The sequence below is a fragment of the Lichenostomus cassidix genome, chromosome 4, assembly GCF_008360975.1.
Source record: "Lichenostomus cassidix isolate B80296 chromosome 4, HeHo_3.0, whole genome shotgun sequence".
Classification (NCBI taxonomy): Eukaryota; Metazoa; Chordata; class Aves; order Passeriformes; family Meliphagidae; genus Lichenostomus; species Lichenostomus cassidix.
The window spans coordinates 20686364-20709227 of record NC_139484.1 but is presented as its reverse complement, the minus strand read 5'-3'; the positions used below and the strand labels follow the sequence as shown (position 1 = coordinate 20709227).

The window sequence follows — 22864 nt, the reverse complement described above, 5'->3', positions numbered from 1 at the left end:
TGTGGGGCAGGATTACTACAGTGTAAAAACTATGATGCAAAATCAGGGTGAGGCTGCTGTCTTTATTGCACAATTGAATTTTATTGCCAGACTGAGCATCCTCCACACCTGCCCCTTCTCTGCATCCCTCTGCAGCTTCTGCAGGAATTGACACTGCAGCAATTTCATTCACTATGAAATTCGCCTGCTTCTAACTTCTGAGTGCATAACTTTTGGCCAAAACACATTCTTTATTAGGATGTTTTTTCCTGAATGGTGCTAAAGCTGCTTATGCCTTCTAGCCCTGCTTGTGCAGCATGAGGCCTCTGCATCTTGTCACACGTCAGCCTGGCTGGAACCACTAGGAACAGGGTGAAAATTCTCCTTCCCATCTCCATTGGGAGCTCCAGGGCTGTGTACGAATTCACAACAAAACCCTGAGAGACCATGGACATCTGCCTGGTCTCCTGCTGTGTTCAGATCAGAGGGCCTGTGCTCTTGCTGGTGTGCTTTGAGAGCCACACAGGAAAAGATGTGCGTGCTTGGATCCATGAAGGGTGCTGATGTCCTGGAACTGGGGCCACCGGTGAGTGAGTATCCACAGAGAGATTTAATATAGTTTATATGATAAACATTAACTCTACATCTTCATCTGATTTATCTCTCCTGTGCAACAATCAAATCCTCCAAGTAATCAAATCCTACACTTGTTATAATCACAGCTTGCTCTAGACAAACATGTTATGCATTTATTTTCTCCCAAAACAGCTGACCTGCAGTAGTTACGCAGGGCAAATGCAGTGAGGTTTTGCAATCTGTCTCTCCCACCTGAGATGGGAGCAAGGATCAACATGTACTTCAGTAAATTTTAGTAAAGCAGAGAAATATATAATCATTTTAAACCACACATTTTTGGATCCGCTTGCGGGTGGGAGAAGCGTGTTCCCTCCCATAATCAAAAATTTCGGCTCTGCATCTGTGTTTGCACAAGTGAGCCTCTCCGGACACGCAGGGATATACACCTCTTGGATATCGCAGCTTTAAACATTTCCTTCCTTGGTAGCAGAGAGCAGAAAGCCTGTGGCAGGGCTATTCCTTGAAGCCTGAATACATCCGCAGAAGCTTTGCAGGATGAACTTCCCTAAATGTTTAGGAATCACGCAGCAGAGCTGCAGCATGTGTGAGACCTGCGGGACGGGGCAGCACCGGTGTGAGCCGATGGATGACAGAGCGTCTCCAACTTCATGATTTCCCTGTTAATGCGATTTGCAGCGCGGTGGCTGTGGCCAGGAGGGGACTGGGCTGATGAATCCATCGGGGAAGCGCCACAAGAGGGTAACAAGGAACGGAAAGCGCGGCTCGAGCTCCAGGATGAGGTTTTACGGTACTGTTTTAATGGGAATGCGCTCAGCACTGGGGTAAGCCAGGGAACCGCCCGCCGCTGGGAAGTGGCTGGCCCGGCTCGGGACACACCAGGGACAATGCTGTCGGCATGTCGCGACAGGGGTTGGACAGGTGCCCTTGGGTCAGCCCAGAAGGGACAGGCAGGCGCTCCATGTGAACTCCAGAGCGATCCCGATCCACGTGTGCCTGGCGGCGCAGCGCCGGGACGGGCGGGCGTGCGCGCACACCGGTAACAGGTGCGTGACGCGGCGCCGGCCCCCGCCCGCTCCCGCGACCCGGGCTGCGGGGATCCCAGCCGTGCCGTTTGCCCGGGCAGCCCCGGTGCGCGCCCGCCCTCCCGGAGAGATCCCGGATCCCGCCTCGCTCCCGCCCTCCCGCGCGTCAAACGCGGGCCGTCACGCGGCGTTGTAATGTACCAAAACAGCGCGCACCGCCGCCCCGCGCCGCTCTCGCCGCGCCGCGCCCGCCCAGCCCCGCGCCCTCCCGCCGGCACCGGCTCCGGGCCCGCGCTCTCCCCGGCCGCCCCGGGACGGCAGCCACGGCCCCGTCCCGTTCCCTCCACCGTCACCCGCGGCGTCCGCCTCTGCGTGAGGATGCAGGGCGGGGGCGGCCGGAGCCGGCCGGGGGCCGGAGCTGCGCGGAGCCGAGCGGGCGGGCGGCAGCGCGGAGCTGCGCGCCTATTCGGAGGTGCGTGGTAGCGATGGCGGCGGTGGGTGAGACTTTTCCTGTCAGCGGATCCGGCTGGCCCTGCCGGCGGGCGGTGGGGCCGCGCCCCGCCCCGCGCCCACAGCAGCCGAGGGGAGCCGAGCGGCACCGCGCCGAGCCCGGCCGAGCCGCGCCGGGCGCAGCCGAGCCGAGCGGGGGAGCGGCGGGCAGCGCCATGGGGCTGCTGGAGCGGCTGCGGAAGGAGTGGTTCATCCTCGGCATCGTGCTGGTCATCGCCGTGGCGCGGCTGGAGCCCGGCGTCGGCGTCAAAGGCGGTGAGTGCCGGGCTGTGCCCGGCAGCCCGGCGGGGCAGCGGGAGCCCTCGGGACTTTGCCAACTCCCGGCGGCCGCGCTGCCCCCCGAACGCCCCGTCCCGCCCGTGCGGCGTCCCTGCGCCTCCATCGGCGCCTCTTCTCCCCTGCTTCCCAGGCGCTGCTTCTCAGGCACCCGGGAATCGCCCCCCGGGTGTGTTCCCCGAGTGTCTGTGCTCGGCACTGTATCACTGGCTGGAGTATGCTGCTCTTTTGGGATTTAGGAGTGATGGAAGCTGAGCAGTGACTGGCTCTGAATGTGCTCCTGTTCAACTAAGTCGTAACTTGCAGAGCTGTGGGCATGAAGTGCTGGCAGCTCTGAGTTTCTGCCATCTGGGAGCTTCCCCGGAGCTGTAGCTGGAGGTGTGGCGTGGTAAACTCTCAGGTGCTGTGTTTCGGCCAGACCTTTCCTTCACTCTGTAGTACAACACTTGTATTTTAAAGTTTTGGAATTTTTTTAGTCTTCTTGTTGTTCCCTCTTACTTATGAAAGGTGGGGGAAACAGGGAAACTGATCCTGTGCAAAGAGGTGTCAGATGCTTACAGGGGGAGAAGCAGATCTGTCCTTTGCTGAGCAGGGAGTTCCAGTATGTTTCCTGGAACAAGGGCTGATGAAACATCCAAAGTTACTTAAACATAAACCATGTATCTCTAAGTATAAACGCTGGAAGCTCCTTCTGGTTTGTTTCATTGGAACTTCAGCTCCACATGTTCGCTGTTTTCAAGGACAAATTAGATTTGTATTTCTTCTTCCCAATTTTTCTCTGATGGCTTGAGAAAAGGGATGTAGAACACTTCAGCAGAATTCCATGTTAGATGAGAGGAGAAAGAATCTATCTGTGCTTTTATAAGCACAGGGTTTTTTTAATTTCTTTTTTTTTTCTTCTTAACAGAGCTGAAGTTTGAGGATAGACAGCTTCTCACTGAGGAGCCAAGCTTTTCCCACCTTTTAGGTTTGGGGGAAGAATGCAAGTGATTAGAAAAAATATGGCTCTGAACACTTGCTGTGGCAACTAAAGCTCCGGTACTTCATGGAGTTCAGGGTAGGCAAATTCCTGCTGTGCAAGGATCCTGTCTAACATCTGTGTGCTGTTCTGCATAGGTGAATAGGACCCACGTGGAGCTTCTTGCAGGATCCATGCTGTGTTTTCAGCAGACCTTAGAGATTACTTTGAATTTATAGTATCCGGTGTTTTGTCCCTTTCTGGTTTGACTGCCGTGCTGATTGTTAGCAGCTATGTGGGAGATCCTTTTAGCTAGAATAGGAGCTGATTTTTCCTCGGCTCACTTCCTGCATGGAAACGCTATGATGGAGCACTTCATTTAATTATCCTACTGCAAAGAGATGTCAAGCTTTGACACAGTATTGTTCCTGGGACAACTTGCTTGAAAAATCTTGGAAGCATTGATTGAAAATAGTGAGCACATGTTCCCCAAAGTGGTATCCCCTCTTCTGAAACTATGTTCAGATCTCAGTGCTCTGAGGAAGAAAAATAGTTCTTTTTAAAACCAGAAAGAGGTGTGGGGTGGGAAATATCAACGTATGAAAAAACCTGAGGTTGTCATCATCCATCTGACAAAGCCATGCACAGTAATTTGCAGGGCCTTAGTGAATGGTGTGGATGGTCCAGTATCCATACCTGTGGAACATTGTGCCATAAATAACAAAGATTTGTGTTGTTGTCATCTTCGGGACATAAGCCAATCCTTTTTTGTGTGTTTTCCTATTTGATAATTGAGCCTGTTTAGTTCCTTTGTGAAAAGAATTTTTCTGACCAGGAAATGATCAGAGATGAAGGGGATCTGTTGTGACCAGAGGTCCCTGTGCTCCATGAGTGTGCTATTGCTCTGGTGGTAGAGATTTCTTCTGTGAGAAGGAGTTCAGGTAGCCCAGTGAAAAATCCTAAAGCAGAAAAAACTGAGTCCTGGAAGAACCCCTATTTTAGCCAGACTAACTCACTGCCTGTCTGCTTAGTGTGTATGTGCATGTACATATATACTCTAATGTTCTAAAGGATTAGAAAAAAATAAGTAACTGTCTGTAAAATATAGTTCTCTGTATAGCTATATATATTTATATAATCTTTCTGGATCTTTTCTCCATCTATTCAATTAACATGCCATAATTTTGCAACTAGTCATGTGCTTTGTTGCAACTGCAACTCTTGCATTTCCTGTCATATTTTTACTTTACCCTTTCATATATGTTGTTTGGTTTAGTTGGTTTTTTTTGGGTTGGTTTTTTTTTTATTTGGCACACACAGTTTTAGTGTCTCATCAACAGAGTTCTCTCTGAGAGTAGGATTTGGGTTTAAATGCTTTGAGATGCAAATTTGACTAGTACAGTCAAATCCCTCTGATTTAAGGATCACTGACCTTACTCCAGCATCACCATCAATGTCTCATTCATCTGAGGGAGCAGAAAGGTTCCTCTCTCCTGGAGTGTCTGGTCAAGGCTTGCTTGTTTGCTGCTGCAATTTTGCTCATGACAACTTAGGGTCACTTGTAGAGGGAAGAGATTACTTTGGTCCTAAGTAGACTGCTAATATTTTCTTTCTCACATAATATTTGGTTGAATGCTCATGAAAAAATGAGTACATACATTTTGTGCCTGGTGGCCTCTGAAGGCCAAGTGTATTAAGAGAATTCATCATTTTTATAGGAGCGTAAAACATACTATATTTTAATCTCCCTGAAAAAAGTATATAAATATATACAAATGTAAGCTTTTAATACAGAGGAATCCTTGGAGGTGCAGGCATCTGCCCTTGCTGATCTCGCTGCAGCAGTGACTGAAATGTGTTATTGTGGGGCTGGAATGAACCATTTTCTGTTGTGAGGGAATAACACAGAATTGTGTTGCCCCAAGGAGATCATGGCAAGGTGTGATTTGGGTTCCTGTGTGCAGGCAGCCAGAGAGGTGTGTGTGTTGTAGAGCAAGAAGTGAGAGGTAGATATGTGAGTGATATCAATGGCCCTGTGAAGGTAACAGCTAATACTTCTATTTAAGTGTATGGTTTGAGTTTGCTGATGCTGTAGGGATACTATGATGGCAGAACTGTGAAAAACTCCCCATTGTCAAATTTCCGGAATTTACCTGTGAGTTCCCAGTGGCCTCTTATCATGGAAGTCAAATTTATATGATGATATAACTCCCTCTGCACTCACTGGTTTACTTTTATTTAAAAATGAACAGCATGCTTTCTGTGACTAAGTAGAAACTCCATTCTTTTTATTAGAGACTTTACTGATTAGACTTTCTCCAGGTATTTTTTAAAGTATTCTCATTTACTCTGATATAGTATATGCATATCATTATCTCTTTGATTGTAGTTCACTTTGTTCTCTGTCTGTATTTTTTAGGACCCTTGAAACCAGAAATTACCATAACTTACATTGCCGTTTCAGCTATATTCTTTAACAGTGGACTCTCCTTAAAAACTGAGGTACTGTAATTTCTCATTGCTTCATTTTTTTATGCTTTAAAAGGTTTTGTGTTCACTTTGATCAGATTTGAATGTAATTGGAGTGTTGGTGGTAGTGCTGGGAGGATGGTTAACAAGAGAACATAAATATTAGACGTTTTTGGAATTACCCTCCTTGATTTCACAAAGTGCCTCACAAAGGAATGGAGATGATGAGAAGGAATGTGTGTGAATTAATGTCACTCATACACAGAGGGTGGGTTGTTTATGTTTGCACACCTTTAACTAAATGAAAGTGATGAGCACAATTTGGAGACTGGATCTGCACCCTGATTGTTTCCCAAACCCAAATCAGGGTGAGATGCAGCTGTTCACTGCTGGATTGATGGAAACAAAGACTTGGTGGCTTTAAGTTACCACGTTGGGTGGGGACAGGACAGCATCTAGGATCAGCACAAAAGAGTTCCTATGCAGATAGAATGCCAATATATAAGTGCAAAGTCTTGCTATCTTTTCCTATAGTGTTTCACTGTGGACAGGTGGATTTGAGGTACCTACACTCTGCTGCATATCACAGGCAGTGAGATTTGTTTAAAATTTTGTGTCACTCATTATTCAAAGAGGAACAATCTGGGATTCAGAAGAGATGAAGGTGAGAGCCTCTTAGTGCTGTGTAAAGGAGGTGTGGAGAATTTGAAATGATGGCTATGTGCCAAGAAGAGAAGGAGCAGCCCGAGTTGAAATGGAACACTTCATGTCTCTGCTAGTCTGGTTTTCTGATTCCTTTATGCTGTTGGCTAACAGGGCATGCTATTCATAAGTTGCATGATACTAATTCCTGAAAGAATCATCACAATTTTGACCTGTTATCTCCTGGTGAACTGGGATTTGAGTGAACAGTGTGCATTCAACAAAAAAAAAGTTTCTCTACCTGTATCATGTTACAGTGGTAAAGTTTCAAGTGGAGGTGTTTGAGTTGGTGGCTGCCTTCTCCTTTGCTGTCTCCTGGCCATTTTGGCACCAGGACTTCTAGTTCTGCCAGGACACAGAGTAAGTGAAGTGGGTAACTTTAGGCAATTCTGTAGCACCTATTTGGAGCCCTGTGTTCTTATGGGGATGCAGGAAGAATAATGTTATCTATTTGCCTGGGATGGTAACTAATCCTGATGGAAATAGGCTGTGGAGAGCCACTTTCTTCCACAGAGCAGAGAACTTGAAACACAAACCTGAATAGTATTAATAGAGTGGAGTTTTCTTCTTTCAGGCTTAGGAATCTTTGTATGCAGAGAAAAAAAAGTAAAATTTCTTCCCCTTTCACTAGTTTTTATCCTTGAAACTTTGTATTTGTATAGCAGCTCTGAGAGAAATCAGTAGCATTGTCAAAGGAATCAATTGATTAGGTTCTCAATGCTAGTGTACATCTAACTTTTCCAGATAAGATGATGTGACTGACAATTTTCTGTGCAATTTGTCATGTCTTACTTTGAACTTGCATACCTTTTTTTTGTCTGTGGTACTAAAAGGAATATATTGATGTAAATGAAGCTTTTACAGGAGCTGATGTTTATGTCCAGGTAGCTGATCTCAGATTGTTTTGGGAGCAGCAGTTAGGGCAGGTGCTGTAATGCAGATTTATGCTTCATGAAGAGGCTAGGCCTTTCCTGAATTTCTGCCATGGGGGTAGAAGATAAGAAGAAAATTTTTCACATTGTGCCTCGTGTTATTACTTTCTAAAGCATGTATTAAAACCAATCCTTATATGTGTTAGGTGGCCAGGTCACACACAACTGTATTAAAATACTTTGAGGCATGTTTTAGTTGTTTAAGGTACAACCTAAAGCTGGTATTACTAATCAATATGCATTTTTATTGGATTGCAAAGTAAATAGTTTCTGGTTTTGCCTTTATTTGTTCTTCACCTGTGTATCAGCTGTTCTACCTTACATAATGTATTAATTAGGTGGACACTAGTGTTTGGTATGCCTTATGACAGGATGAAAAGTTGTTTAAGTGTTAACAGAGGCCTTCTGATAAATCTGAAAAAATTAGAAAAAAAATGATGCTGTTTTAAGGTTACACTTCTAGTGTAATCTACTGTGAAAGTGCGAGCTCAAAAAATTTTGCTAACATGTTCAGAAAGCATTTTAGAAAATAATTGGCAACGTTCAAGGAAAGACTGTCTGTGCATGGCCTTGTTACACTTTCAGAACTAGAGGTGACCATGGTCCTCTTACATTTGTAGAAATACTCTGTGTCTAGGAATGACAAGAACATTTGATTCCACCTTAATATAATGCTATTTCAGTTTTCAGTGACTGGATAGCTTGCTCTTTTAAAGCAAATACCTCCCATAGGGCCCCAGAAATTAAATCACATACTTGAGTTATCCATTTCAACGAGGAATTTGGCAAGCCACTGAAAACACTGCTTGCTCTGTGTGGGTATTTGCTCAGAGGAGTCCAGCTATGACTATCTCAAGCATGGCTGGATGGCAGCAGCGACCCACATGGACCAGGGAGAGGTTGGGGTGAGCTCCCTAAAGGCTCTGAAATACTGGGAAAGACAAGGTAACCTGTTTCATCTGGAGTGCAGAAACAGTCATAACCAGCAGCTTCCAGTAACTTTTTTGAAGTGGCATATATATTCTGGGACAGGTCTTGGTAGATTGTTTAAGAGGGTGAAGGCTGTTTGCCTCAGCGTTTGTTCTGTGATCATACAGTCTGAGATATACTATTATAATAATGACTAGTCTAAATAGCTGTAACTATTCTCAAAGGCAATCACTAGAGACATTTTCAAGGCTGGTGATTTAGATCTGCAAAGGCCTGTTCCATTAATACAGCATTCCTCTGTGCAGAAGGTTGTCTGTGTTGTATCACCTACCTTGCTCCCTGGAAGTTAGAACAAGGCTTTCGTTTTGTCTTGGGTTTTGGTTTTGGAAGTATCACAGAGTCTTCTTAAAACCATCTGGTTTTGAGGCATTTTCCGATTGTAAAAATATGACATTAAAAAGGTACTTCTGTATGTGATATATATATATATATATATATATATATATATATATATATGTTTTAATGCATCTGGAGTTTCAGATAGCTAGGGAATCCTAGCAAATTAGGTTTTGAATAAAAGTGCTATCAGTTCTTTTGCATTGTTTACTTGGAAAGAGTGCAAGTTACTGTGAAAGAAAGGAAGAGGAATTTTTATTCTCAGTCTGTGAGATTTGAAATGAGCTGAAATGTGCAAGGCTCTTTCCTTGTACTCAAAAGCATGTGTAAAAGGTCCTTGAAATGCCTGAAAAGGCAGAAATAGAGAGACACAGAGCTAGCTGAAGAGTTTTTTTCTATAAGGGTACTTGATCACCTCTCTGGAGTGCTCTTACACTATTTAAAATTAAATGTTTCTTTGTTGTTTTCTGAGTCTCCAGTGGTGTTTTGCGCTTTATTTCTCAGAAATTTATGGCTTAGCTGTTTTTAGCTTGTTACTGTCTTGGCATTCTTTCTTTGCTATTCTTCGTCAGCCTATTTTTTTCCTATAAATTTCTTATCTGTTGATACAATAAATAATCAAAGTCTGCTACAGATAACTTTGCTTTTGATGTTTATTTTTTTCCTTAAAAACAACTGTGACAAATAAATGCTTGGAAATACTAGCATCCTTTTTTTTCTTTTCTTAACAGTGTAAATGAGAATCACAGTTTGTGGCTCTCTTTAGACACAGAAGCCTGAAATCATGTGTGCACTACAAGTTCTCATGCATCTTGATATCAAGAGTCAGTAAAGTTAACAGCCATCAGTGCAGTTAACACAGGTTTTGAAGCAGTGACAAGGTGCTAAGGCTGCCTGCTGAAAAGCTGCTGTTCTGAGAGCTACACTTTTATTGAAGTGGTGGACAATTCTTTTGGAAAAGTGCCCAGGAGCAGACAGCTTTTATGTTTTCTGGAGGTACTTCATTATTAAAGAGGAGATCAGATGATCCCTAAAGGTGCCTTTTTGACATGCACTCCTTTTGTATTATAAAGGTGATCCTAGTTTTAAAAGCACAAACGTGATCTTACTTCAGCTGGTATGCCTCCAACTTCCTCTCTTCTTTTTCTTTTGCAGGAGCTGACAAGTGCTTTGATGCATGTGAAACTACACCTTTTTGTCCAGATTTTTACACTTGTGTTCTTCCCAACAGCAATATGGGTCTTTCTTCAGCTATTATCAATCACACCTATAAATGAATGGCTTTTAAAAGGGTATGTTTAACCATAATGGAGTGAAATATGTTTGTGGGTGTCATCTTAAAGCGCTGCTTATCCTGCAACTGGTGTTATGTTGTATTGTGAATGGATTTTGCTGGGGTTTTTTTGGGCTTCAGCACATTGCTGTTGAAAACTACATGGAGAATATTATCCCTTCAATAACCTGGTCTCATTTTAGAAGTCTAGACAGTTAATCTCATATGTAGGGGTTGCAACAGGTTAGCTTTCTCTTTCACAACACACAGCTGAAGTGATGTGTTGGGTCTCAAGGAAGGTGAGGGGGAAAGAAAAGGAATGCTGAAGGAAAGACATAAGTCAGTGAATAAATACTGTGTATGCCATGTACTGGTCTTCTGTTTTTAAGTAGTCTGTATTGAGCATTTCTTGCATGGGTTCAGTATCTGCTTCCAGCTAAATTATGGGGGGAAAAAAGAGTAAAGTTTTTGTAGGGCAAGAACTTTGTGATGAGCAGAAACTAAGTTACCAAGAAAACAGTGTGTTTTAAATCTTGGGTGTACACTGTGAATGTGCAAAGCTGCACTGATGGTATACTAGTGACAGATATTATGTAAAATAAAAAGAAAGCAAAAGTTTGGGGGTTTTTTGAGTGGTCAATACTCAGTGCCATGCAGGTATACTGGGATGTTTGAATGCAAAAATCAATTATTTCAGAAAACTACTGAAAGAACCCTCATTGTTTCTTACTGCTCAGTGAAACATTGCTTGGGGAGTTCCTTGTCTTGAAAGTTTAATGAAAAAGCTGCTCATGTTTATGTTTTTACAAGGCCTAAACCTGAAAAAGCATTTTGTTTTGTGTGTAAGAGGCTTCTCCAGGCGTTCCATCAAGTGTGAAGTGGTGGAAATGATAGCGAAAAGGTGAAATTGAAGCAACATCAATTAGAAGTTAACACTATTTTGGTTAATTGTCAGTAAATCAAGGAAATAACAAGATTGTTATACAATGTTCATTTGCATTTAGCTATCTGCAGTAAAGGATATTGTTTAAAGTAAAATGATTGTGAAGTTTTTTCCCAGCTAGAACAGATATGTGATTTTTCACAGTAGCCAAAATTCCGTCCTGTTCCATGGGAGTTTCAGTTTCTGAAGTGTAAGCTGAAAGAGATTTTTGTGGGGTTTTTGGTTCCCTGAAACACTTGTCATTCCTTCTTTCCCATTACTCTTATACCACTTTGGTTCTTAGTGTTTAAGGGACATGATCCATTACATGCATGACTGTAATTGTATATTTATGCATGCGCACCTGTGAAACTGTGTGTAAAACTACAGATGTATCTATTTTTGTAAAGAAAAGAAACACTTGTATATTTATCTCTCTAAATGTGGAGCCTAAAACCAGCCTCATTTGTCATGACAGTGTGTCTGTGTCTTACTAGTGAGCTGCTATACTTCTGTATGCTTCCAGCTGCCTTTCAAGCACTTGGTCCTTGAGAACTATTTCTGATTTGGCTGTGTTTTATCTTTTAGTGCAGTAACTGTTGTATTGAGGTTTCATTGAAAGAATGGTCAGATTGAGGAGTTTAATTAAGGTTGTTTGTTTGTTTGTTTGTTTTAAGAGTGCTTTCTGATAAATACTGCAGTTCAGGACATGCTCAGAGCAGCAGCCACTGCAATGGGAGTTGTACCTTCAGTGTGATGCAGGAGCAGAAGGCACTGAGCTCTGTCCTAATTCTAGAATAACACATTTCAGAGCAGGTCCCTGTATGTCTGTGAGGAGCTGATGTGAGGAACTGTCCTGTGGCAGCTCCGTGTAACCAAAATTTCATCCTAATGTCCCACAGCTGTAGTTTTTATTCCCTTGGAAACACTGAAGTACCTAAGGAAAACAGGGAGGGAACAAGACAGGTTTTGGCAAAGTTGCTTCCTCATCACACATTTAGCACAGTTTGTAGTGGAATCTGGTTGATAGCCCTCAAAAATGCCTGGAAAAACAGGCATATGCTCCCAAGTACATCCAGCTCCCTTTGGCAAGGTGTCTCCCCTGGGCCCTGCAGTTCTCCACTGCTCTCTACACAAGGTTATGCCTGAAGGGCACAGCCCACAGTACCTTTTCTATCTTGCATCAGAATGCATAGTAGATTCTCCCATCCTCTCTAATGGTCTGTTTTTCTGTAAGTGTTATTTGAGAGCCAAATCCAGATGGTACCAGCTTTTCACTTGTGTTTCTACAGCTGAGTGGTGGAGTTTTTTCACCCCCATCTATGTCTAGGATGATATTAGGAGGTTTGTTGCTTTGCAATTACTTTGCAATTTATAAAATAGAGGAGAAACTGACATCATTCCAATCATCTTATAAGCTGATTTTTCTGTTAGTTGGCTAGGTTTTGCATTGGCAAGATCTCTTTGAAAAGGAGCATGAAGCAGGTTATTAATGTCTGCCCAGATTCACCTCTTCTGCCACTTCTAGCATATAGCATTTATAGCACAGGTGGTAAGGCGTGAGATGCAGAGATTGCGTAGAAGATATGACTTTGGAGGTTTCACCTCTAAAGCATGTGACTTCAGACCCTACTACTCAATTGTCTGTAGTGTAATGAGCAGAACAGCAAGTGTTTGGACCCCTGATGTTAGTACTTTTGGCATGGCCTGATCAAGTGGAATATTTCAGCTGGCTAGTTGTGATCTCTAGTAGTCTGTTGGCCATGAGAGGCATCTGTTTGTATATTTATAGAATTGTGTGGTTGATACAAACCCAAAAAAAGTTTACAGGTGCATGTTTCAATTCACTTAAAAGTATTTCCATTTAGTGTGTATCAGGTTTTTTTAGATTAATATTGCTTGATAGGGATTTTTATTTCCAAATGTGTTATTTTCAGTTTGAGAGGGTTAACAGAGACTGTGTGATTAAATCTTTCCCTTATAATGTGGAAAATCCCTGCCAGCTGAGATGAATGCCCTTCACACATTTTTACCTCTCTGGATAACTCTGAACTTAATCCACCCCTTGTTAGAACAGGTGAGAAGTTCGAGGAGCTGGCTGCCACATTGAAGAGAGAGAACAGTATCACAGAGTAGGGGGTGAACATCAGAATCACCATGTGTTTGTGTGTCTGCAGTGTATTTTCATATGTTTCCAAACTTTCCTGCACCATTTCTTTTCTTTTTAATATGAGCTTAACCTGGTATGTGCTGACAACTCTCTGCTGCCATAGCTTGTTTCACTGTAAGCTGAAGGTACTCTGTGCTTCCAAGGTTGTGCTTAGCACCTTGTGGTTGGATTTATATAATGCTTACACTGGTTGCCTCTTTCCTTTCCTACAGTGTCCGTAGCTGACAAAGTGAATAGCGTCATTGTCACTTGTTTCTCCTCTTTAAACTTTTTGTATATTTGCAGAATATCATTGTAATACTCCCTGTTGCCTGAATTTAATACTTCTGTTTGCTACAGCTTTCTGACACTGCCTTTCTCGGGGGGTTGACTGATATGGTTGCAAATGCAAAGTAGTTCACCACTAGTAATTGATTGTTGTGTACTAGAATCTCAAGCTCCAGTACTTGAAATCATATGTAGATTCCACACTTCTGGGGATTTTGCAAACTCTTCTTTTCCATGCATTACTGTTCCTTCCAAGTAAAGTTTTTCTTCAGAAGCCCTTTTTTATTTAACCCCAAATTTAATTGTAATCTACTGTGGTATGGTTTTGTGGACTGTCTTTGAAAAGAAAGGAAAGCTCAACACTTTCTTCTTACTTTGCAACAGCATTTACTGTACACATCAATGACTGCTGCACAAAAAATAATATTGCCAGAACATGATGATAATCATAGGGTATCTTAGACGTCTAAAGTGTAAGAGAAAGCTGTTGATGATTTGATGGCAGTCAGGTGATTTTATCTAGGCAGATACGGTACCACAGATGGGGAAGTGGAGTCACAGAGAGGTGAAGTGTTTGTGCTTTTTAAATGATGCCATGACTCTTCAATGTGGTGATTAGTAAGAGATGGCATAGAAATGCTGCCAGGAGGAGTGCTCATCCCATCCCAGTGCAGGGCTGTAGCTCGTTGCAAACTGATTGCATTGCACAGGTGATAAGACTTTCTACTCAGCTATTCGGTATTTTAAGGCTGTAGTGGTTTCAGGTTGCTTAGTGTTTTAAGTGGGGTTTTAAGGTTACTTAGAGTTAGCCTCCTGTAAGGAATGTAATGTTCTTTTTGTTTTCAGCTTGCAGACAGTGGGCTGCATGCCACCTCCCGTGTCTTCTGCTGTAATTTTAACCAAAGCTGTTGGTGGAAATGAGGTGAGTTTTAATTTTGTCTTTTTTAAAAAAGCATTCAAACATTTATTTATGATGAATTTCAGTGGCAATACATAGATAGAAATGTGATGCTATTGTAGTTTATAAAAAATTCTGGAATTAATACTTGGGCATTGTGTTGGTGTCAAAAAAGGAAAATAGTGATATGTTGTCTGTGACATTGGTCAAACAGAAAGAAACTCAGTTTTCTGAGGTGATAGAAAAGTTTTTGATAGAAATTAGTGTTGGGAGATTTCTGCTGGTTGCTGTGCTGTAGTTCCTAACCCTATAATGTTCCTATGCTGTGTTGTAGTTATTGCACAGACCAATAGATTGGCAGTGAAGTTCTGCCCTTGCAGAGACTGTTTGGATGTGTTCAGTATTAAGAGGCCCTGTGGTAAGAATTTCTCAGGCTTGAAGCTACAAATGTAGCAAGTGATATGAATTTAAATCTTATATTGTTATTTGAGACCACATGAAGTGAAAATTCAGGGAACGTGGAGTTCTCTGACAGCGATGCAGTGCAAAGTTCTCAACAGATAGGAAATGCTGGGATAAAAATTGTTGATATAAACTGAGTTTGGTCATGTTAAATTTCTGCCATAAAATGGTATATGCCAATGTCATTCCAGCCTCTTTCCTTATCCAAAAAGCACTTGCTGTTTCCAGGAAGGCCAGGTAAATGGCATTTAGGAAATTAATCCAGCTATACTAATTAATTAGTTTATTTCCTTTACATTTGTTTCCTCATAATTGCTGAAGGTGGAGGCGACCTGGTGGATGATGGAGGGAGGGAATTAACACTGACAGATGAAATTTAAAGCTTGGGCTGTTGGGATGCTGTTCTGCGGGGTTAAAGGCAAATCTGAATTCAGCTGTAGAACTCCTGTGTGAGGTTGGGTGAATCATTGCAACCACATGTTTTAAATATGGCCATTAGTTGTGAACTTCTCATTTTCTGAGTTCAGGCCCTTGGGAGCGATTAATGTCAGCTTTGAAAACACATGATAGCACCGAAATAGATTGAAGTTGTACTTTGTACTGACAAAGTGCTGTTTAATTGCTCTATCCTCTGAAGAGAGACCCAAAGTATTTCAAGTCAACCATCTCTAATTATGGGCTATCCTGATGCACATCACTGTCTGCCAGTTTGCTACCTTGAAAAAAGAATCATAAAATTGTCTGATGGAGGTGGTGTGGGGTAGTTACGATAAAGAAATAATTCAAGTACCTAATAGTGATCAACAGAGAAATCAGAGGTTTTTCAGTTGTGATTCTACCTGTACATGCTGTAAATTATACAAAGATGCCATACAGTGAGCAGTGAGAATTAAATGAAGTATTGAGTGAGTGCTCATTCAGTGTTAGTAATATCTGTACTATCCTTAGAACAAGGAAAAGATCCTCTGGAAAAAATGACAGTAAGATAGGTTAGTTGAAAGCAATATAATATAGTGTGCAGGAGGGAGAGAGGTACTTTAGTTTCTTGACCCTTAGAATACACTTTTTTTTTGGTAGTGGGTGGGTTTTAGTAATTGAGGGTTCTCAGGCTCTAAATGAGTGCCTAAAGGAGAAACTCCCTTTAAACATGCTCAGTGTAGACAAAGTGTATGGCAAAGTTATTGCCAAACTTGAGCATGTTTCCAATGCAAGCATATTTTTGGAATTTGATGTTTCTTTGTCAGAATAATTTTTCTTCTGATGATCAAATCACATCCCTCATGCTAGGGGGGGAAACAGTCTCTCATCTCTCCTTGCCAAACTTCACCTAAGCTGTTATTGATGTATTTCTTTTTATGACAGAAGCAGAACACATTTTTTCCCATTTCAGTTTCCATTCTAACGTATGAAGAATTTAAACCTGAGAGTCAACTGGAAATATATATGATTGTACTGTGAGAGCATTTGTTCGTAATAATGCTTCTTAAACTGCTTTTCCCTCAACAAGTGTGTATCTCTTATCTAGAGAAATTGATTTGTCTGAGGATGTATCTACCCTGCATAATGTAATGTGAAGATAAATGAGCTTGCTCAGAAGGAATATAGCAAGGAAGCTCCACATGAACTAATTAGTCTGAGAAGTGTCCTGCTGCTGCAAAGTACAGGCACACCCTCAGTAAGTGCTCTGAAGATCTCTTTGGATGTCTTGAAACACAGCACTTAAGAGCTGTGGTGGTTGTCTGTGTTATGACAGTGTAGAGGAGTTTAGGTTTCTTTGTCTAAGTAGAAGTGACTGTAGAATGTCAGTTCGGGCTTGGGTTATTCTCAAAGAAATATCAGGCACTGTGTCATGGTAGGAGTAGTGTAGTACATCTGGGGCTGGGGAAACATGATCTCTATTTTTAGCCCTGTCATTAATCTTTTGGATAAAACAGTAAGGTATCATATCTCTGGGGCTAGCTGAGATGCATAATGGCACCTTTGTGAAGTGTTTGAAGATCAGTGTTGAGAAACCTGATATAAGATCTATATTTTATTGGTCTGGGACAGGGTAATTATGTATTTGGTCAAGTGCTTAGAAAGAGATCTACATCATTAGAGGCTACTTGAGTGGTGGATTTTACTGCATATTAATTGGAAAATTTGGTTGTGAGATAATAAAAGGGAGACTTTCTTTCTTCTCTACGTTTCTCCTTCACCCTGATTTTTCATCATTCCTCTTGTGATCTTTTCCTATATGTTACTTTCATTAACCCTGCAAGCAACTTTCTGAACCAGTCTGTTCCTAGCTTTTGTCACAAATGCAGTTAGTTCATTAGCGAAGCCAGTTTCAAGTACTGAATTTAGTTTCACGCACATGAAACCCTATATGAACACAAAAAAAAAGTTCATATATTGACTGGCAAAAAATGAGGAGAGGTCACCATAAGAATTAAAATCTAATTTTTAATTTGTTGATATTTTCTCAATTACTTAGTTGTTTCTGTCCATCAGTCTCATAATTTGTGTAGAGGACAGTCCATGAAGTTAAAAAAATTGGAAAAAATCCAGAAGCCTCTGTGCTCTTTTTGTACTGTGAAGGGTCAGGAATGTAATGGCATAGGCTGACAGCACAGAAGGCTTTGTTGTGTCTTTTTTTTTTTTTTCCAACAAGTCTTGTAGTTTTCCAGCAAAATTATAAAAACAATTTCTTTAAATGTCTGCAATAGAGACAAATAAATATGTCATCTGCAGCAGTGCAAAACTTGAGGGCAGCCCCCCCCCTGCTGCGGGGGAGGGCTGCCCTAGAACCGGAACACGCAGGATGGTCACTCCATGACCACGAGCTGTGGGGCTGGTCAGACGCGGTTCTTGTAGAAGCGTTGCAGGTTTAGAAAGGCAGCTGTTTGGTTCCTGGTCTGCATGGTGTTTTTATTGAGGAAAACAGGGGAGGAATGGGGAGACTGGGGAGGGGGAAGGGAAGGCGAGGGAGGGTGCAGGTTCCATATGAGTCCAGAACCAAAGAGGCCCGTTCCGGATGTGGCTGGGGTTCTTATCTCTAGGGATGGGGGGCGGTTCTGACTCACATCCAGTCAGAAGGGGTCAGGGGGGCGGGGTCAGGGACAGGAAGGACACACATTACAACAAATCCACTTTTTCTCTTATACAAAAGGAAAAAAAAATTTTTCTAGTTCAGAGTCTTTTGGAGCTGGTAGAAATTTCTTCAGTAGGGCTGGAGTTGAAGCTGGTTGGCTGAGATCAGGTGTATCTTGCTGCTCTGCTGCGTGACGGGGCTGGGCTGTCTGCAGTGCTCCCCCCAGCTTTGACGTGCAGGGAGAGGGGCAGAGCTTACACACAGCCAGAAAGACACAGGGATTTTGGGAAAAGCAAATTTTTAGAGAGCATGGTAGAGGGGCTATTTGGGGAAGAAGAGGGTAGGAAAAAAGGGGGTGAGGAGTGATTTTTTAAGGGTAATGGTACAGGGGGGGAACTGGCAAGGCGCCTGAGAGAATCAGTAGCAACTCAGCGTCTTTTTTGACGGGATGCAGCCTTGTCAGTTACCTCCCTATCAGAATGGGAGGGAAGAAGGGACATGGGAAGGAGGAAAGGTATTAATAGGAGTAAATAAAACATACTGCAACTCAAAAAAGGGTTTTAACTAAAGAAAATACCTTTCTTTTTTGAGGATTGGGCAGAGAGGGCCTTTTCCGGAAGCCCTCTCTAGCCCAATTCTCAAAATGCAACACTTGTTAATCTGTCTAAGGTTAAAATAAAAAAGAATGAGCTGGGTTTTAAAACAGAGCCCTACACCCTGCCGTGTTCTATGACTCAACCATTCACACCTCTGCACCCCCTCTCCTGGGGGGTGCCTTCAGCCATTCACACGTTTCCCACCCCCTCCCCTGGGGGGTGCCTCCAAATCACATTCATACAAACATTCACTCCCCCTCTGCTGCAAACTACACCTTTAGCAGAGGTCCAGGGTCGGAAAATTTCCCTGAATAGGCACTGTAGGCGCTATCGGCTCACCCCCAGAGCCTCTCTTACTCTTGGGTAGACTTTTGCCGACTGACAAGACTGGTCACCGCTTTCCGGTCCCTTGCAGTCCTCTTCGTCACTGTTTTATCCTCAGCAACTCAATACAGACTTCACAAGCTTTCTACAAGTCCCTTCAGGGTCCTCTTCTTGGGACTCGCCTGTGTCTTTAGAGAGTCTCACAGCTCGCGGCCACCGCGTGTGCTGCACAGCAGAGATGGTGTTTGGCTGTGCAGAGTTGGTCTCGCCGGGGAGGGGCGCCCGCGACACAAAATGGCGGCTCACAAGATGGCGGCGCCCATGTGCGGGCCACGCGGCCAGGGTGGTCTCCGTCTGCAGCGCAGGCAGCGTCCCGCCGCGTCGGCGGCTCCCTGCCGTGTGTTCGCCGCTCTGCCGCAGCCCCGCGCGGGCCGGCGGGGAGGCGTGGGCCCCGTGGGCCGGCGGCCAGCTCGGCCCAGCCCGGCCTTTCGGGCCGGCCCGGCCCGGCGCGGCCGCACCGCTGGCCCCGCCGTTCCCCGAGCACCGCCGGCTCCCGCCGCCCCCCAGCTCCCGCGGGCTCCGCTGCCCCCCGGCGTGTAGGCAAGTTCTTACTGCTGCCCGCATTCTCCACCATTTGCAGCAGTGCAGAACCTGAAGGCAGCTCTCCCCTGCTGCGGGGGAGGGCTGCCCTAGAACCGGAACACGCAGGATGGTCATTCCATGGCCACGAGCTGTGGGGCTGGTCAGACACGGTTCTTGTAGAAGCGTTGCAGGTTTAGAAAGGCAGCTGTTTGGTTCCTGGTCTGCATGGTGTTTTTATTGAGGAAAACAGGGGAGGAATGGGGAGACTGGGGAGGGGGAAGGGAAGGCGAGGGAGGGTGCAGGTTCCATATGAGTCCAGAACCAAAGAGGCCCGTTCCGGATGTGGCTGGGGTTTTTATCTCTAGGGATGGGGGGCGGTTCTGACTCACATCCAGTCAGAAGGGGTCAGGGGGGCGGGGTCAGGGACAGGAAGGACACACATTACAACAGTCATCATTTCAAGGCACTGTAAAGACAAACCTATTAAAAGCTCAGAGATACTCAGACAGAAGTGCTGTAGAGATGCCAGATATTACTACAAAGTATTCAGACAGCAAATGTCATACTCTCCTTAAGAATCAAAGTAATGAAGAAAAGAGATTGAAAATTAGATCTATAAGTCTATTATCAGTTTGGGAGAAAAAGCAATTTGTGATGACTTTTATGGCAGCTTAATGACATACTTTTGAAAACTGTAGCATAACAGGCAGGAACTGTGATGGAATTGTACAGATAAATCGTGGCAGACAGCTCATTTTATTGAAGAATACTTTGGCTATTTTGCTATCTCATACACCACACAACCACTGAGGGCTTTTTTGTTGTTGTTCAGTTGAGCTATAGCTTCTAGAAAACCTCTTAATCAATGTGCTGGTTTTTTTTTTTTTTGCAACTTTCATGTGGCTTTGCCATGCCCTTTTGTAAAACAAGGTGTTGCATATGCTAGACCAGATTTTGAAATATAAAATAGGCTACAATGAAGAAAGCTAGAAAGGTGTTCATGAAATAATATATAAAGAAATAGTTTTATTATTGATTTTTAGATTTGTTTTTTGAAGCAGATGTAGAACATAAAACTGAGTACAAATTTGCAAGGTCCACAGCTAGCCTTTCTGGGAAAGAATCAAGGGAGAGCAGCAACATTTATCCAACAAATTATATACAATAATTTTAACTGATATTTTGAAATACATATCATATGAATAGTTTCTGAGAAATGAAGACTGGAAAATTCCTTTGTTTGTCTCTGTGTTTTTGGGTTTTTTTGAAAGTAGAAATAAAGGAAAAACTGAACTCTAACACTACTGTGAAGTCACAGGAAAGATATTGATTTCTCTAAAAATATCTGAAGTTCTTTGAACTGTATACACATGTACATTAACCTTTTAGAAAACAAAATAAAATGAATAAAAAGAAGTACAAGCTCTAATGGTTTGTGATTCATACACTGATGCACCAGTGTACCATGAGTGTTTACCCTTGGAAGGTAGCACATGAACATTATGAAACAAAATTGTTTTAAGATCTTCAGATAAACTAAATGTATCATGATGTTTAGTTGTCTTCTATAATATAGTTTTTCCTCTCTAAATATAAGTCAATAGCATTGTCTAAAATTTGATTTCCAGATTGCACTTAAAATATTCATGTGTCCACGTTTTGTTTATGAAAGGATAAGTAATTTAATTCTGTTGTTTTTAAATGTGATACTGTAAAAGGAAGTATAATGATTTTTTTTCCTTTCCTAAGTAGTAAATTTTGTCTGCCTACACAGATTAAACAATTCTAAATGAAAGTATAACTAATTCTACCAGCACATACTACAGAAGTCTCTGAGAAGTGTGTGGGTGTTGGAGGAAAAATTTAGGCAAGATGTCTGTACTTCACATGTACAAATATAAAGAACTAATTGTGTCAGCATAAGCCTTGTATGTACATAGAAGCTATTGTGCTATTAAACTCACCCACTCTATTCTAGTATTACAGTCTAATTTTTTATGTATCCTAAGAGTTTACTTTTCTTTTATCGTTTCTGTGCTTTGAGCAGATGGTTTTTATTGAACTATTTATTGATACTTGGGGGTTTTTCCTTCCCTGAGTGGTGAGTGCATTTTATATCCATCAATGCATAGGAGTAGCCCAAATTGTTACTTACAATATGAATTTCATCACTGTAATGTGTCCCAGTCATGCAGCTCCATTAGGAATCTCTTGAGTTCCTCATTGTCTTCTCAAGTCTTCTATAACCCAAAGCAATTGGGAGTCTTTTGGGTTTTTTCCTTCTCTCACTGATCTCCTTTCATTTATCACTAGTAGTTCTAATACAAACCCCCTAGTCAAGCTGTTGAGAGTGGAAGGGATTTTCAAAGGCATTCAGCTCTGCTCTTAATTCAGTGGAGCAAATCCACACTAACATGAGGTGTGTGAAACCCAGTCAGGCACTGCACCTCCAAACTCTTTACTTACTTTGTGCTAAGTTTCAGATTCTCCAGGACCTTTGAAAAGCACCTGATTTACTAACCCAAGGTGTCAGTGGTTGAGTTAGACTTGTAATATGATTTAGTTTTGTCTCTGGTTGCCATTACCTCTGAGTGTCTTTCATATGGCTCATAAGGTGACCAGTAGAAAAAGCCTCTCTCCTACACTCCTGGAGTGCAAGAGAGTAGGGAAGTGCAGAACTCTCTTAGGGTACATAAAGTTGTGCAGTTATGATGCATAAAACAGAACTTGCAGTCCTTGAGCATGTTTAGCCTTCCCTTGTAGCAGTTCTGCCATAATCTAGAAAGCTGTAAAATAGCCTGCTTAAATTGCACTAAACTGGGCTGAGGCTGGAATCTACCTGGAATCATCACAGCCTTGTGTTTTTACAGCTGTGTTTGCACAACTGTCCTAGATCTGACTTTGTAAGAAGAGTGTTTTTAGAGGCTTTGCTGTTGCTGTTCTGCAGTGCTTGGCTGGGAAGCCAGTTTTTTGTCTGCTATGGCACAGTCACTGACCCTGAAAGCTGTTTGTGGCATAAAGAAGCCAGGACAGGAGGAGAGTCTTGCTCTCACGCTTGACAAAAAGTGGCCTTTCTTTAAAAGGTGGTTTTGAATTTGTCTTGGTCTGCAGGTTAATTCAGTGTGAAGTTACACTGTGCAAGAGCTTCCTTTCTTTAGCAGTGAGTGCTGTATGAAATGCATTGCCTATGCAAAGCAAGCATTTTTAACTGTGAACAAATCAGGAATACTTTCATTAAAGTATTTGCAGAGAGTGGGGTCTAGTGCGCTAAAATTCAGGCTCTGTACTCTTAGCTGTTTAACTTTTATGCTTGTGTGAGAGATAGCAGATACTTTGCTAGCAAGGAGAGTGTTGCCCACTCTCCCTAACTCAGCCTTTGAAGATAAAGGCTATCTTTTGGAGAGCAGTGAAAACTGGAAGGATTATTCAAAAAGTTACAAGTGATTAGTTTTCGGTGGAGTGCTTTATGCAGTCTAAATTCCACTGAGCACCTGCATTCTGTGAGGGTGGTTTCTAGTGAAAACCT

At 42.8% G+C, this 22864-nt stretch overlaps 1 protein-coding gene across 5 annotated transcripts in view; it reads left to right on the top strand.

The window, feature by feature from the left end:
* The first annotated feature begins 2015 nt into the window (after positions 1-2015).
* Positions 2016-22864, top strand: part of SLC10A7 (solute carrier family 10 member 7) — a 143500-nt gene continuing 122651 nt past the window's right edge. For all 5 annotated transcript variants that reach the window (XM_085058195.1, XM_085058193.1, XM_085058194.1 and 2 more), the window contains exons 1-4: positions 2016-2363; positions 5762-5844; positions 9927-10063; positions 14250-14325. In XM_085058195.1, coding sequence (XP_084914321.1) covers positions 2084-2363; positions 5762-5844; positions 9927-10063; positions 14250-14325 — 576 coding nt within the window. In that variant the 5' untranslated portion in view covers positions 2016-2083. The remainder of the gene's footprint in view (positions 2364-5761; positions 5845-9926; positions 10064-14249; positions 14326-22864) is intronic.